General features: G+C 41.6%; 1 protein-coding gene across 6 annotated transcripts; it reads right to left on the reverse strand.

The window, feature by feature from the left end:
* Positions 1 to 2,465: 2,465 nt before the first annotated feature.
* LOC134870368 (WD repeat-containing protein 49) lies at positions 2,466 to 16,047 on the reverse strand. Of its 6 annotated transcripts, none has more exons than XM_063892512.1 (18): positions 15,825 to 16,042; positions 15,627 to 15,736; positions 14,069 to 14,315; positions 13,718 to 13,981; positions 12,925 to 13,047; positions 12,673 to 12,844; positions 12,548 to 12,594; positions 12,329 to 12,466; positions 11,710 to 11,898; positions 10,782 to 10,973; positions 9,940 to 10,407; positions 9,154 to 9,303; positions 7,179 to 7,363; positions 6,549 to 6,688; positions 5,512 to 5,666; positions 5,224 to 5,435; positions 3,571 to 3,698; positions 2,468 to 2,978 (listed from the first exon to the last, which is right to left on the reverse strand). In XM_063892512.1, the coding sequence occupies exons 2-18, from the start codon at positions 15,695 to 15,697 to the stop codon at positions 2,893 to 2,895; spliced, it is 2,967 nt and encodes a 988-aa protein (XP_063748582.1). In that variant the 5' UTR covers positions 15,698 to 15,736; positions 15,825 to 16,042; the 3' UTR covers positions 2,468 to 2,892. The 6 variants fall into 6 exon arrangements, with proteins under 6 accessions (XP_063748583.1, XP_063748582.1, XP_063748581.1 ...); XM_063892511.1 differs by having other exon boundaries at positions 15,627 to 15,739; XM_063892513.1 differs by having other exon boundaries at positions 2,466 to 2,978; positions 7,179 to 7,288; positions 15,627 to 16,043.
* Positions 16,048 to 17,574: the final 1,527 nt, after the last annotated feature.

Below are 17,574 nucleotides of genomic sequence, written 5' to 3' on the forward strand. Positions count from 1 at the left end.
GAATTTGAAGAATCAACCTCCACAAACAAAACATGATTGCTTTTGTTGTTCTCCTGACCCAAATGTATGATCAAATATTTGCTTTTTAACCGGCAGAAGCCAGATTTTTCACAGCTGAATATGTTTTCCAATTTAGGTTTCTCTTGATGGTACATGGTCTTTTGAAAAGGTATTTTTGAACTGACTTTTAGCTCAGAAGTTCCCACTGGCACAAGCAAAACACTGAGAAATGTATGAATGTGTCATTTAGTTTTTGGATTATATACATGATCACTGAATAAGCGCTAATCGGCAAAAAACAGAATATATCTCTCACAATGCAACACATTCCAGTAGTGCTTTGTTGTCTTACAGAAACATTTGCAGTCTAGATGACTTGCCTTGTTTGTCCCAGCTGTGTCGGTTTGTGTTTATCCCAAAGAAAGCTTACTTCCAACCCCGCAAAACATCCAGACCGGTGCTTAAAATAACCCAGATTTCAGGGATGAGCGGGCAAACACATGCATAGAAGTTGCGAATATGAGAAGAAAGCAAGCGTGAATAGAGCATTGAGTCTTCTGCAGACTATTTGCGCAATTCAGTAGAGCTTTGGTGACGAGCACAGGGTTTGGTTGAGATGGCTCATGTTTTGTTTGTCTGGACGACCCAGAAGTCTCAAATATCAAGAAATGAAACCCTGCTGATAAAACACAACAACAATGAGAGTATTGTGAAGCTGCTCTGTCTCTCACAAATACAAGGGAAACATGTGGAGATAAAGACGTTTAAAGTAGTAGTTCACCAATTTGGGAATTGACTTACCCTTAGCCTAGCATAACAATGGCAAGCTTTGATCTAAGAGGGTAACAAAACATTGTGCCAGAATATTTCATTTTTGGGGGAAATAATGCGGCCTGATACGACTGCTAACCTCACAATGACAACAAATAACATAGAGCACAAAGAATGAAGGCTAAACGGTACTGCTAGTTAGCTCCTAGGTAGCTTAGCTTAGCCTAGCTTAGCTTGACGTAAGGAGAGTTATCAGCCTATAGAAAGGAACCCTCTATTGTACTACATGTTTTTGTAAGAAATGAACAAAAAAGGTTTAATAACCCAGTGCAAAATTTGCAATAGACATGCCTTTTACTTAAATTTATTACAATAAATGAAAAGTTAATAGCACTAAAATGACAATAGTTTTCACTATGCTATTCTGTCCGCCTTCAGGCCTGATCTCTTGGGAAAATGAAGGATCGATTCTGGGCACAAAGGAACTGTGTCAACCATTGTTCCATCAAAGCAGAACGAAGGTAGGGTTATGTTTCAGTATTGGGAGCCATCCCCAGTTACCAAAGAGTATCAATGAACAGTAAGTTCTTTGCAATAATATCCCCAGTGGTGGAATGGGCGGGCAGTGGAACAACCTCAGTAACAAAATGCTCTCCTGTCATGTGTTGTTGATTGTTGCTAGCAGGGAAACGGAAGATATGATCTGGTTGTGTTTGCAACCTGCCGCCAACAATAACACCACTTGAAACGCTAGGGGGAAAGGTAAAAAAGTTAATGCTGAATGGCATGCAGATTCTTTCCTTTTTATATTTCTCTAGCCATTTCCAGTCCCTATGCTAATCTAACCGACTGCTGACTCTATCTTTCATGAATTGGCAGCTGCAGAAATGCACAGTGTTGGTACATAACACACCATATAAAGGGATGAGGTCGCAGCAACGAGAAGAGAGGATACAAAGAAGATGCAGACTCAGGTTTTTCCCATCAGATGAATCTAAAACAGAATGGCAGTATTCCTCCATTTCTTCTTTTATTATCCTCTCAAATCAAAATGTTCTGGACAACTTTAGCCTGAGCATGGAGCGCTTCAGCCACAGCTGGGACGAGAGGAGGTGGAGCTGCGCCCTCACATTCCTCCAGAATTGATCGAGACGTTTATAGTCGCTATATATTATACTGGGCGGACCAGTATTTTTTATCCTGGCTGGTACTGAATGTCCACAAACCTATACAATTATGACTCCAATTTTAGAGTATTTACGTATACAGTACTAGAACAGTCATGAGGAGAAGGGCGTTTTGAAACTCAAAGAGAGACTATGGAGACTGAGAGCAAGCACTTCAAGTCCCAATAAAATGGTCTTACTGTTCATTTTGAAGCTAGAAAGTATGCTTATCTTTGCATAAAAACTGGAATCTAAGCGAAACAGCCAGCCTGGCTCTATCCTAAGGTATCAACATCTACTAACCATCACCTCAAGGGCTGTTAGCCTAGCAATTTTGTAGTGATGACTAGACAATAAATACAGTCGTCTGCATACAGTAGTCTGGCACTTAACCCCTCTTAAAACCATAAATTGCAGTTTAAACACTTTGTTTTATTTAATGGATTAAACAAACAACATTTAATGTGTTAATGAGTGGACTTTGAGAATGCTTTAACTTTTTCTAAGCTGTTTCTGGTCCTTTTGCTATAAGCTAAGCTATTTGGCTGCAGACTAGCTTCATATTTAACGTACAAACATAAGCAAGGAATAAATCGTCTGATTGAAGAAGCAAGAAAGCAGATATCACTTTTTGCAAAATGTCAAACTGTTTAATTGATTTGGATGAATTCAGACAAGAGCAGTGCAATACAATCTTAATTATAGATGATTTCTTTTTGCAGTCCATTAGAACATGTATTGAGTAGGGAAGAACAATGACCCTGTGTCTGTGAATCCGTCACTTGGGGACGAAAACAGCCAATTAGCAGTGATCTGTCTCGTTTCCTCTTGTGACACGAAGCTACCACGTGTCAGAAGTCATTGCACAGATACTGACACACACATTTGATGGTTGGATGCATTGGTGGGTCGAAGGAAAGAGGGCCGTTGAGATGGGAAGGACAAGTGTTTACACTCATCGGCTGCTGATTGTGTGTTTGCAGGTTACCATGGGTTGCTGAGGTGGCTTGCGGTCATTCTCTGCCAGGCTGGTCAGTGAAGCTAAAGTGGATTACAGGAGACAACATTAGTAAATGTGTGTGTGTGTGTGTATTAGTGTGTCCTCCTGTGTGTGCGTAACCGTTTTTGCCTGGGTGTGGTTGCACAGAAAGCACAGCTAATCGCTTATTTTGGCAACTTCTGAGTAATGGAGAGACAGTGAAGGGAAAATGTAGGAAATGTTTTGCACAAACACACACATATGAACCTTGAGCATGCATGCACGTCATTATTTTTTAAAATGATCTGGCTTGGGTCTCTGGAGCCGAACATTGCCCACATGTTCCCGAACTGAGCTCCAGACTTCAGAGGAGGAGAATGTGAGGAATGCTCTGACTTTTCTCTCCATAACGTGGAGAAATTTGTCATGAAATAATCACAGTATCAGGTTTAATTAGCTTGGGAGGCCATCCCGACCTGTGTATTTAAAATGCTTTACTTGTAGAGGGATTCTAGCAATAGTGGTAATTACTGGGAAGGTGTATTTCCAGTGCAGTGCCAAATGGGACTGGATGTTGCTTGGGTCAGGGAAAGGACGTGTGTGTGTGTGTGTCTGTGCAGCATTTCTAAACATCTGTTAGCACCAATAGATTACCTTGAGAGCAGCATTCCTCCTGTGATGCTTGATCCCTGAAGGCGTGTCCAGGTACTTCACCTTTGATCCCCATTTCGTCCCTCTCAGTACTGTCCTCTGTGTCTTCTGTCAGTTTCCTTTGAGCCTTTCTATGAATGTCAATAAAAAGGTAGCACTTTTTGACTTGTAAACAGACAGCTGTTTACTTTAGATTGCACAGGTTTCCCAATTTAGTTCATGTCACTGAACTACACTGGATCAGTGCTGGATAATATTTTTCTGTGATACCTGGATGAGTGTTGAAGTGATCTGATTTAAACCAGAACTGTTGCTGTTTTCCATCTCTGTGTTTAAACTGGCCTGCACTTGGTTACTCTGTAACTCCTTCTGTGTGTGTGCATTGTAGGACTTCTTTTCCGTGTAAATAGAACCCGACTTGATGGTAATTTCAACAGATTACTCTGATTAGCAGTTTAAAAAAAACCTCTGAAGGTTTGAGACTTTTGTGGCAAAACAAGTCCTGCAGCCTCTCGGTTGGAGAAAACCTCTCGTGCAATTATGCAAATGTGGATTTATTTGATGCGTTATAAAAATAGGTGGTAGAGTTATAAAACATTTGTGGAAGAGCTGCAGCCGAGGCATTGAAATGTTTTCTAGTGCTCTTTGGGTGGTGAACCAATAAGAAGCCACCGAGGCAGAGTAAGAAGAGTGTAGTGCAGGGACGCTAATGCAGACGACATAATTGCCTTTTTAGACCCCAAACCACAAAATGTATATAAGTGCGCTATATAATGTGCTGACTCAGCCTTTCACTTTGGTGCATTGCTTTCATCTTCTTTATTCAAGTTATTCCAGACAGTTCTTTTCTTTATACTTCATTTTACCCAAGATGTGACAGAAATACATTCAAGCACACAGCAGAGGGCCGGGGCCAAACCAGAGTTTATGACCTTTAACCAAAGTGGAGTTCCTATTAAAGACTTCTGTGGAAACTACAAGGCAACTTACTTTTGGAGGAAGCACTCACCCATGACATATCCCGTCTATATTAGATTTTAAACTAACCATTCAGTGTTTACATCATTACTTTTTTGGACTCTCCTGTAGACTCCACTTGGGGAAATGTTATAATACAATCCAATAAAGGCTGCCATGTTTACAAGCTTCAAAATGTGGACTGTATGATTCAATATGCTTCACAGGCAACATGCCGAGTCATTTTATCCTTGTATTTTTAGCATTCATTTCCTCAAACATGGAAGCGTTAAGACTGAAGCTCAGCCGCTACGGTTAGCAGATGGCTAAACTATTAGCAACAATCGCCAATATCGAAGTTGTTTTTGCTGCAGGATTTTCTTGTATGCTTTTCCTTATTTGGAATGATGTGCACTTGCATCTGCATGTGAAGAAGAGCCAATGGAAAGCTTGGTCTCTTAAGTGTGATTGGTTTTCCATCACAGGCTAGATTTTCAAAAGCTGTAAACAGAGGCAAGATGAGCTGCAGAAATCCAGTCTCCTCTCAGACCCCATGTATTTTATGCTCAAATATTATTATGGAACCTTTCCCCAATGATATCCAAAAAACACCTGCCAATAACAGATTTAAACATGATTTGGTAATTATCGCATTATTCCACATGTACTCTTGAGCTATAACAAGTTCATTAGCCTCACCTTTGATAAGTCTCTGGGTCAGAGATATTCCAAATCACTTCCTGTCCGAAGAAACCCACATGATCTCCCTCCTTTGTCCACAGTCCAGCAGAGCCGTCAGCTGAGGCTGTGAGGACGAACAACCTGCCGGTCACCTCGAGGACATCCATGCTCACTAACGCTCTCTCATGAGCTCTCCAGCGCTGCAGCAGAGGAGGCCGCTCACACACTGGCTGCGTAGAAAGAGAACACCTCGGGTAAAGAGGATACACCACACACACACTTTTTATTTGATTGACTCCAGCTTACATTCACATCATGTTGGATGTCCAGTCCATAGTCACTGATGTCCCAGATCTGAAGCCAGCCCGTTGTATCTCCAGAGACCAGGATGGTGTTTTGAGGCTGATCCGAGCTCAGGCTCAGCACACGCTCACCAGGCTGCTCTGGAGCGTAAAACTGGCCTGAAATCAGAAGGTAACAAAATGAATTGCACAATGTTAGTCTAAATGGTTCTGACTACAGTCTGCTGTTGTTTTTGTTCTTGAACGTCTACAGGGAGGACGTTGCATGCAAGTAAATCTAGCTGCTCAGATTTGTGCCAGTTTTAGAAATACAAGATTCAAGCTTCAAAGGCTTTTTTGTCATGTGAACAATGGTTACAGCGTAGATGTTGGCCATGAGAAGTCCCTGGATTCTTCAGCAGAGCAACAAGCAAAACATTTAAGACGTAAAAGTGAAATAAAGTTGCCCAATGGTGCAGGTAAAAATGCAGGAAAAGTTTCATTATTTATGTCTAAAATGTAAAACGAAATACGGTACAGTAGAATAAAACAATGCTTATTGTGAACATATACCAATATGTGGACTGCAAACACTCAGGGGTTTTCAGTTTGGACAATAATACTGTCTTGACTTCAATGACAAATATACTTCTGAGACAAATTACTACCCTTGAATGTTATGTCACACATCTCCCAATTATGTCACGCTCTCAAAATCCTCTCTGGAGACCCACACACACATACACACACACACTGGCTCACACCCATGCCAGCTCGTACACACATGCAGCGCTCACAGTGCATGAATCCCCGGCCACTAAACACAGATGGGACCTGGAAAGAGAAATAGTTGTGGGCTGGAAAGGAATGGTAGAGGCGGCCGGCCACAGTTCAGCCTGACTGTCACTGCTCTGTCTGTTTGTAAATCCATCTTCCTGGAGGAGCATTCAAACTGACAGCTGCTTGTCAATTGCTTTGGTGCATCAACCTTCGTCCTGCTGTGTGAATTTCAGTCAAACCTTTTGCATCTAGTTTCATCATACCTCAGTCTTCCCCACTCACCATAGGTGTGTGTCTGTCCGGTGATGCTCCAGAAGCAGAGACAGCCGGCCTGCGATGACACCAGGACGCCTCTGTTTCTCAATTTTCTGTTGCCAGCTCGGTGCTGCAGGAACAGCAGGCCGTCCACAGGGGGCCCCGCTCTAGATATAAGTGGAGGAATAAACAAAAAGGCCACAACAATGGAGGTCGACCACTGATGACAAAGAGCTTTTTACAAAAAGCAGTGAGATTAATCTGTTAGGAAAGAAGCAGAAAAACAAAAGTCTGCTGCATGATTTGTTTTCTCAGTTTGGCTTTTTCTCCTGATCTTTCATTTATATGGTGGATATTGCAAAATACTACGTCTTGAATGTGATAAGAGCCCCAACTAGACCTCTATGTAAGGGGTCACAGATGTTTGAAGCCACTGGTTTAATCATTTCCAATGCATTTTATATCATAAGCGTACTATAAGCAGCACAATCATTCCCTCTGACCTGCAGGGAAGAAGGGAGTATACGGTGACATACAATGCAAAGTAGAAGCACCTCAAACATGTGTTTACAGGCAGTCCTTAGGTGATTGTAACCTGTTACGTTCCACCAGTGACTACTCTTTTGCTATCTTTACATCACAGTTGTGTTTTCTCACCCTGCCTGTGTGGTTCTCTGCAGGTGAAGCACTGGTCCCTGTGTCTCCAGCCTCCAGATAATGACGTCTCCATCATAGCTTCCTGTGGCGATGACCCCCAGAGCAGAGCACTGACACACAGCCAGGATGTCAGATTTGTGGACACCGCTGGACTTCCAAGACATGTCTGCTTTCACATACAAATCCTATATGTGAGGTAAACATAGACAGGTTCATATTACACACCAGCTAAGCAGCTACGGTTAGCATATGGCTAAACAGACTCTCTGTTTGATAAGTCTGTCATCCCTTTTTGGTTTGCTATGCAATGTAGGCAGATGTTTTCCTATGGTGGAATAGCTCATTTTACTGCAGGATCTTCATGTTCTATCAGCCTATTCCTAATCTGAAGGGACATGCATGTGTAGAAGAGCCTTTTTCTTGATTGATTTGATTGGTTTTCAATCAAAAGATTTAACTGAGGCAAGATTAAGAGCAAAAATCCAATGTTCTCTCAGTTGAATTGAATTATAGGCTGAAGTATGATGGATCTTTTGCCCAATGATGCCCACAAAACACCTGCCAACCCCAGATTTGAATATAATGTGGTCATGGATGCACTGCTGTTTCATTTGTGTGCAGTTTTCAGTTTGAGTTTGTTTTTTTGCTAAAATATAAAAGTTTCCCAGAAAAGAACAACGTTGTCTTCAGGCTTTCACTGTGTGCTTGAACTTGTTGCCTTGATTGTGAAACTCTTTGCACATGGCTTCCCACTGTGTGACAGTTCACAAACGGTCTGAAACAACATCTAATTGTTTGTGTTGCCTCGTGGAAAGCGGCTCCATTTCGCTCTCTGGTTTACTGATTTTGTTTACACCTCTTGGCTACAGTGAGGTCAGCTCTTCAAAAGTGAATCTGGAGGCTCAGCGTTGTGGGCTTCAGAGGAACGCAGCTGCAGAAGTCTCGCATGGCACACATGTCTTTAATCTCCCCAGGTGCATGCAGGGTAATTTACTTCATTCGCTGAAACATGGAGCTGTGCAAAGCGAAACATTATGAGGGAGTGGGGAAAAAACAGCACGGAGAATTTGCTGGAAAAGCACAAGCAATGAATGTTACTACTGTTTTTAAGGGATGGATCTAACCGCAGACAGAGCAGATGTTGATGAAAGGTTTAGAGGTGAAATGTAACACAAGAATTTGAGGTGCTAAAGTACGCACATTCAGACTTTCTTAAAAACATTTCAGTCCATACGTGTGTGTTTATACTGGCACTGGCAATGCTTATACTTTAATTCTTGAATCCAGGGGATCAGCATGTGGTGTTTCAGACATTTGTACATCCAAAAAAGGATACAAGAGGTCTGTTTATCCAAAACACTACTTCTACTCTTGTGCTGATTTAAACAACTTAAGCCCAAACAGTGTTTTAAGACTCCACCAGATTAGTCCCTATGGTGACAGCTGTTTGTGTGGGATTCATCCTCCAACATCTGGGGAAGAGCTTGTGGTGGAGCGTAAGTGTGAGGGATAAGACATCCTGATTTAGTCAAGCGTTTCGGTTATTAGGTAATATGTGCTGCTTTTCTAATGGATTTTAAGCAGTGGGATCCACTGCTTCACTAGGCGGTGCAAAGAAGAGCAAAATCCCCTGAAGAAACCCGGCAGATATGCATGATAGAAATGTAAGAATGTCTACATTTTATTTAGTTTGTGTCTAGTATTAAGTCCAAAACCCACTTACTATACTTTTGAAATCCAAGCCACCTTTCAGCAATGGGCCAAAAAAAAACAGAAGGAAGAAGAGTGCTAGGAAACAGTATGATATTCCCAGACTCCTGTAATATCTCTAGATATATTGAGTATTCTTTCCATATTGTCTTTCATTAATGTCAATCAGACACTGCAGGGGAACACCGTGGCGGAAAATCACTCTGGTTAAAAATGTGGTTGATTATCGAATTCAAATCATCTTGTTTTTTGTTTTGTTTTTTACCTTTGCAGCTGCGATGTCGTACTGAGCGACCCGCCGGCTCCATCCCACTGCCAGCAGCTGGTTGTCATGGAGACAGGTCAACCCGGTGACTTCGGAGGTGTCGACGGGCTCCAATTTGTGCAGGTTGAGGCCGTTAAGTAAGTTCCACACCTGCAGGGGAAGTGATTATCAAACATTATCAAACTCCTTTTATGCTCTTATAAACATGGAATAAAATATGTACGGATACTCTTGGTGCACCGACAAGAATGACTCCTGAACCTGGAAATCATTTAGCGTTCGCACTTCCTGTTCCCTCGTCACAACATTTGTTGGGTTGTGAACATAAGCTTATGAGACCTACCCGTCAGTAATGAGTAAAGCTCCTACGCCTCTTAAAGTTGTCGGTCGCCCTCAGGTGGCTAAATGAGACTAATAATCGTCATCATGCTGCACATTAGCCGCCTTTAGCTTAGCACAGGTGACAGGAAGTCATGTGATCGTCATCAAATCCGAAAATCCAATCAAATTATATTTATATATCCCAATATATCTCAAATTCTTGTCTCAGTGGGCTTTACAGATCGTCCTGTTATTGGTTTGTAGCCTAACGTAAGCTTTCTGCTACTATAAAGGTGACGTTAGTATAAAGATGACAGTGTAACATCACTTGTTTTTACCCAACTCGTATTTTCTTAACTATTTTAAAAATCCCATTTCTTTTAGTCATCACTTTACCGATTTATTGTTCCAAATTCAGAGTATTGGTGCACAAACTAATAGTCAAAAGCGGTGTTGATTGATGACCTTAATAGTGCCATTGCGCGCCCCAGTGATCAGTCTTCTGTGGGAGGAGTCTAGTGCCATGCAGGTGATCTCCTCTTCTCCGTGAGCGTTTAGGATCTGAAGCCGCCTCCTCCCCGTCTCCACGTCCCACAGAGACACGGATGAGTCTTCATGTCCCGTCGCCACCTGTCTCAAAGCGGGGTTGTACACAGCACAGGAGAGGGCGGGACCACTACTAAAGTTTAGTCCAGGTTCCCTTCCTTCATCTGTCAACCACCCGCCCCCTCCTCTCCTTGTGTTAGACAGACTGAGCACAGCTAGGTTATCTTTGCATGCCACCAGTAAAAGAGGCTGCTCAGTGAGAGGGGGGCTCAGCAACAGGAAGGGGAAGTTCCCGTGTTCGGGGATTCGACCCGGCTGCTGGCAGGGGAACTGCAGGACGACGCTCTTCAGACAGTGATGGCTGGAAATGTCCCAAACCCTCAGCTCCTGAGAAAGGAACAAATCTAGAAAATTAAGTGAAAAGATCTTTAAAAAAAGCTAAATAAGTGTTTTTTAAAATACTTTTAAGGCCAGTTTTCTATTTTAAATGAATGTTTAATGACAAATGTATGCAAATGACCGGTTTTACAGACAGAAACTACCATATATGTATCATTTTAATTGCACCAATACGATAATAGAGTGTAAATAATACAATGACTCTTGAATAATACACTTTTCTTCACATTCTTACTCTCAGATTCTTTCCCCACCTCCATGGAATTTGCCAAAATTCGTAGTAAAAAAAGTGACATTTAAATGTGACTAATATTATTGTCAATTAACTTGGCCGGGAAAATCTGACATCTAGCAGAACTCACAGCATCTCTGGAGTAGCTGAGGATCTGCCCAACAGGTTGGTAGATTGCGACATCCAGCACAGCGGTGCGGTGACCGAACAGCGCGGCTACAGGACGCGAGGTGATGAAACGAGTCCACAGTCTGACCGCTCGATCGCAACCTCCGGTCACCATCAGCTGCAGAGACGCATCGTAGTCGAAGCATTTAGCGCCCTGAAACGAGACAGAAAGACAGAGATGATGTGTTGCTTTGTTCAGATGCAATTTAGACAGTAGGCTAAACTATTCCCATTACTTATAATACTGGGGGTTGAATACAAAATAAAACTGAGGAGATTTCATTGTTAAAATGTCCAGACACTTAATTGGAGAATAACATAAGTGTGCTTATAAAAAAAACCATTGTGAATAACAGGAAGCTTCCCCACCCAGTTTAATAACGTTGTGTGCGCCAGCGTTACTTCTTTCTTCCACAGTCACTGCCTCTGTGTGCCGGGCAGGACTCAACCCAAGCAAGAACTAAATAATACTTTGAGGACATTCATTGATTTATGAACAGTTTTAATGGAGTGAAAGTCATACTCAACCCCCACAGTGAGGTCAGGGTCACCCACACCGGAGTACTGTGACCTCCAAACGACCTCAAAAGTGGATAACAACAAAAATCATTACACTCCCTTTTGGCTCTTCACATTATTTCCTCTTACTACTCTAGAAATGAACTTCAGATGCAAAAAAAACCTACTTCTATGTATCAAAAGAGCACAATAATAAGCTCTAAGTACAATATTTAGGGATTTTTGTTTTTAATTACCATTTAAATGTTAATTTGTGAGCATTTATAGGAAGGACATGAGGTATGATACGTATTGATATTAACTAATGGGAATAAATGACACATAATAACCTTTTATCCAACATCGAATCATGAAAACCACATGGCAGTTACCTGCTTAACTTTCCAGATGTAAGGCTCCTGCGTCAGTGTCACGTTTATAAAAACCACAGAGGTGTTGTCACTCTCTGATGATGTCATGATGACGTTGGTGCCGGGCTCAAACATCACTCTGGTGATCGGCTCCTGGTGGACGTTGGGGATGTGACGGTATGACACCATGCTGCTGTGCTCACTGAGGTCCTGTTGTCAAGATGGATAAAATAGATGCTAAAGTCTCTGTCTTTGCTGAAAGGATGCATAAATAATGGTGATTGACCCTATGGACCACTGATGAAAAGTCTCTGGTGTACCAAAAGGACAAGCAGTGTTCAGTGAGTGACGTGTATTCCATCACCCAGCAGTGAGTAAGTACCTCAAATTAAGCAGAATTAATGCAATTGTGCACAAAGGCGTAACGTTTTCTGTTAATTTGGCCGGAAAACAAAGATTAAATCTATGTTTTCAGACAATGAAACATGCAATCCAAAGAAAAACACACCTGCAGTTATCACATATCCCCATAAGTGTCGCCAAAAGGGACATTTTGTCAGTGTTGTTTGTAAAATTGGGAGTGCAATCAACAAGTGTTTGTCGTTGCTTTCTGCTATACTGTTCACAGGGCCCTTCTTACTGGGAAGAAGATCCTCTGTGGGCCGCTCTCTGCCTTGGACGGACTCTTGAAGAGACCTTTGGATGGATTCAGGAACCACAGGAGGTGGACGCCTCCTTTTTCATCCCCCATGAGCAGCAAAGAGGGTTGCTCTGGAGACTGGTAGGGGAAAGCAACACGGGTTCAAGTAATGAGTTTATGATTTTAGAGGGAATTCATCCCATTAACGAGTGGTCCTACCTGAGCATCCTGCCAGTAACAAAGAGCCGTGGGGACACTCCGAAACCCTTAAGATGAGACAAAGAGTTAACACTTACAAATTAAGATTGTTTTAGATTAGTTGAGTTGTTAAATATCAAGTATACCAAAAAGGTGGGCGTCCTGAAACACATTTCCAGTGGAGACATTTATAAAGTGCAAGTCCCTGCAGTCAGTAGCTATGGCAACCTTGTGTACGTTTCCCATATAGACGGCATCAGAGGTCCAGCCTCTGAATCGCCTCGTGCTGGCCACTTCCTCTGTAGGGTCTCCTGCCAGCTGGAGTGAAGATATAGGAGCAGTGTGAGTGTGTTGTATCTGCATGCTGTTGTTTTAACGTTCTGAAGTATGTCTCTCACCCCGAGCGTCTTGAGGATGTGTAGGCTGCTGCTCCAGACACTGATCTGACCTCCTTTACTGACACTAATGTAGCGCAGGGGAGGAGGGTGGGAGACGGCAACTAAGCGCACTGTTGGCTCCCGCTGCAGAGGAATTAAGTGTTACTTTTATTTTAAAAAATGAAGAATATAGGGAAAAGTAGCTCCTAAACTCCCACACAGATGCTGCAACTTTTGGTGCGTTATGAATTAAGATGCTTCTGCCTTCGTTGCACTCTTACTCACTCAATGTGTGTGTACTTATACACCAATATTAATTACTTGTTATAGGCCAGTCAAGTATCTCATCTGGCAAAATGAGTATATAAAACAATTCACAAGACCTCCTTAAGCTGACAGACAAACGGCTGGCTGATGCTTTTGCTAACAACCGACTATTTCTTATGCAGTGCTCGATAGTTTAATAAAGGATATGCATTACTTGTTATAAAGATCGGCAACATATCTAGTAACACACCTTCGTCAGATATATGTAGTAGTCCAGTGTTTTCCTTTTTAAAGAAGAACACAGTTAGAAAGTAAACAGTTAAGTTGCATGTTTTTTGTAGGGGCCTTTCAAAATGTGAAACATCCACATTTTGAAGCTATAGGTATTGTCTTCCCTTATTTGAGAAACCCTTTTCACTTTTATTGAGCGTTATGTCAGGAACCAAGAACTACAGCTAGATCATTTCATAAAAGTAAAAGGAGATTTTTTTAAAACTTTGCATCAACATTTTCTCTATATCTGTTTGTCTTTTAAAACTAACGTGACCTGAATTGTGGCGCCCCCATCTGGCCATCCGGTGTAATTGTTAAATACTGAAGCGCGGTACAAATGTGCACCTTCTCTCCTCTTTTCACCAGGTATCAGCAGCCGGGGGATTTGTACCTTGTTGTGGGAGCAGTGTCTGATCAGCGACTGGGAGTCCAGCAGAGCGGCTCTGGGGATGGAGGCTCGCTCCCTCTCAGTGAACTCCAGCAGCAGGTAGGAACAGAGCTGCTGCCACCTCACCTGCCCCGTACAGCTGATATCTACCTGGGTATGAAACAGTTAGACCTGCATTATCTCCTGGAAGTCATCCTAAATGATTTGCATGTCTTTTTTAATCAGAGATTTTTATACCTCGCTGAAGAACCTCTCGACCCATGTGTCCTCAACATCTGGACCCACCACAGACCTCATAACCTCCTGAAACTCTTCTAACTTCATTCCCCTCTTTTCATTTCCTCCTCTGTTCCTCACACTCTGTACTTTCGGCCTGTCTTCATGTATCTGTCCTCCATTTTGTTGACGGGTAAATGCATTTCTCAGCAGCTGCAGGTGCTCGGGGGTCAGTTTCTCTGCTGGACTCACTCCACAGGCTGGATCACTGCGGCAAAATGGATCATTTGAAGGTACAATATTATTTGTCTGGATATTTTTTTCTTATCAGTGATGGAAAGTAACTGATTACATTTACTCAATTATAGTTCACTAATATAATATACATTATTTTTAGATGGGACACATATCTCATGCTGAGTACATTTACTTTAAGACAGGACATAAGTATACAGGAAATAAGTATTTTTCAACAAAATGAAGGACATTTTCTTTTCTACTTCAGTTAAATCTGAACACTTCTTTTACCTTCATGTGTGTGCGGGTGTAAAAGTTGGTAAAACACGTGCAGGATGTAAGAATTAGTCAAAGTAAAGACGTTGTAGCTGTAGGACTGAATCCAAAGCTTGATCATCTTGGACAATTTGTCATCTTAGAGAGTTCTTGTGAGTACGTTTGACTGCTTGTTACTGTAACTAAATGCATTCACTGACATCTGGTCTGAGGCTAGCTCTCAAATGAATGCTGCACTCCCATGTGGCAGCACTGGAACAACACACTGCTAATCAAAAAACAATTTCTCATCACATTCTAAAGTCTTATATAAACCACATTAAACTGAACCCTGCAATGAGTAAAGACATGTGTGAATTAAATATTGGGTGAGTGCACTTGGTTAATGTTGCCAAATCTGGAGTAATCAGCTTTGGGGAGATGTGTTTCAAATGCAAAAGATCAAAGTGTTCTTCCCCAGCAGATCCTGTGTGGGCCGGTTGCTCGGGAGACGACTTTAAGCATTGTGAGGCTTTTTTGCACGTCTATCAGGACATGCATGAGTGGTCCTTTCCACCATACACACTTCTTTCTCACTAATGCTAATGGGGCCGCAAAACAATTAAGTAATAAAAGTGAATTAAGTTTGCTGAAAGCAGTGTTAAAGGCTGAAAGAGTTGGTGAAGAGGGGAGATAAATCTGTGTCTGAGTGGAGAAGATAAGAGAATCTGCAACAGAAAAATGGAAATGTCCAACTTTATAGAAGACTTCACGTAACGTATTTTAATGTTATGAAAGGATGGAGATGTGGGTGGATGGATAAAGGGTGGAAAATTGAAGCTAGCATTTCACTGATCGTTTTCAAATGATAAAATGTGAGAAAGTTTAGACTGGTGTCCGATTACGATTAAGGACATAAATTGTATGATATTATTGTGGAATATAATCATGTACAGCCTACATTTCAAATACAAATAAGTCAAACAGGCGTGTGTGTGCGGTTACAGGTTATAGACATCAAATAAACCGTGATTAGATATATTTTCTAACATCATTTCAATAAAAATAAGCCAAAGAAAAAACTCACCAAATCCTGCTGTGTGCCACTTCTGTCTCATAAAGCTTCCATGGATTTTTGTTTTTCCTTACGGTGTTCATACTTCCTCTTCAAAACTCCAAATCCTGCTCCATCTTTTCCTGCTGAATTTAAGATCAAAATGTAATCTCAAGGAGGAGTCAGATCCTGCAGCACCCAGAAGACCTGATGCCAATCTGAGCTTCTCACCATTCTTCGGGTCGTCTAAACTCGCAGGATCTTTGTTTCCCTGCCTCTTGTCTTCTCAGGAAAACCTGATTTGCTCAAACAAAGCTTCTTGTTCCACAGACAGGCAAGGAATGTCCAGATCCTCGGATCAATAAGCCGTCCGTCACAAGTGGCTGACCGCTGCGAGAGGGGAGAGTCAACACGTCGCTTGTGAGAGGACCGAGGGGAGATGAGAGTTTCCAAAATAACTGAAAGGGTCCGCTGGGGGTAACAGAGCCGCAAGACGAGCCCTCAGTGGATTAATCATTTAGAGAAGCAAAGTTAGTCAGTACCCAGGAGGGGTTATATTTGAAGCAAGGACACTGAAGCTGTTCTAAAATAATAACCTCTTTGCACAAATCCTATAAATGATCCACTGAATATTCTGTGTGAATATATTAAGGGTAGGGAAGAAACAACCGATGGATAGGGTTAAAGATTCAACACATGGATATCCCTTTAAACCTCTATAGTTCAATAATAAAACAAGAGCATGAATGTTTGAATATGCAATGGGGTCTTTTCTGACTGAATACGTTCGCTTGCATTTTCAAAACAGAAATCTGGCCAGGCAAGGTTCAAAAATCCTGTTGTATTTTGTTAACATGTTTTCTACAGATTGAATACTTTAAACAGCCACATAAAAGTTAATTTTCACCCTTTTTAAAGCAATATATGACTTATAAATCAGGCCAAAAATGATTTATGAACAAAAACAAAAAAGAAATTAAGTCAACAAATTATAACTTTGGCTGGAAAAACAAAAGAACCTATAGATGCAAATAGACAAAGCATAGTAACATACACAGCTTATTGTGTACTATTGATGTACTCTATCCATAAGTCTGATAAAAATCATGTTCTAAAGGCACAATAGACCAAACTCAAAATGAACCAGTGCCTATTTGCCTGTAGTGTTTCATTAAAAGCAGCGATCAATGATAGTCTGTCATGTTGTTTGAGCCTCACAGACTTTCTATAACTAATGTGTTTTATTTATTGCCAGGCAACCCACTGCACTTCTTCTAACCACTTCAATGAGCAGGAGCTGCAGTGGCCTCCCACTAACTTTAATGAAGAGACCAAAGTCCCAGCGGAGTCTCTGAGCGCTGCTGGGCAAGTCTTTGTACCGGCTCTAATATTAGACCCACACACACCAGCAGTAGCATGCACTGTTACTGCCTCAAATATTTATATAATCGGTGTATGATGCAATGACCAGTAATGGACAGCAGAAAAGATATACCTGTACACAGCTTGTTTTGGGTTATCAAAAAGAGACGTTTAGAGCTTTTCTTTTTACTTTTCTTTTTAATCAAAAATACACAATTCAGTATGTTTTCATTTCAAGATTGATAAAAGCAGAATACCAGACCACCACCATAATCCCCAACATGTATTAAACAGTAGAAATACACACATCCCTGCAAGATTTCTAAGCTACCATTTAGTTAATTTTAGTCCGGATCTTCATTTCCTGTCCAGAGAAAAACAAACAGCAGCTTCAGGCTTAAGAAGAACCAATGATATAAAGCAATGCAGGGTAATATTAGCTCTTATGCCAGGATACGGTGCGTCTGTGGGTGGGTAGAAATACATCACTGATAATGCAAGGCCACTCACAACTTGTTTATTGATTATTTTTTGTTCCCTAGCGAAAAGTTAAGTTGGTCTATGCTGGTTATTGTCAGACATGCAATTACGCAGGACAGCCACTAGATGGAGCCACAGC

This window comes from Eleginops maclovinus, chromosome 10 (assembly GCF_036324505.1).
Source record: "Eleginops maclovinus isolate JMC-PN-2008 ecotype Puerto Natales chromosome 10, JC_Emac_rtc_rv5, whole genome shotgun sequence".
In the NCBI taxonomy this organism is placed as follows: domain Eukaryota; kingdom Metazoa; phylum Chordata; class Actinopteri; order Perciformes; family Eleginopidae; genus Eleginops; species Eleginops maclovinus.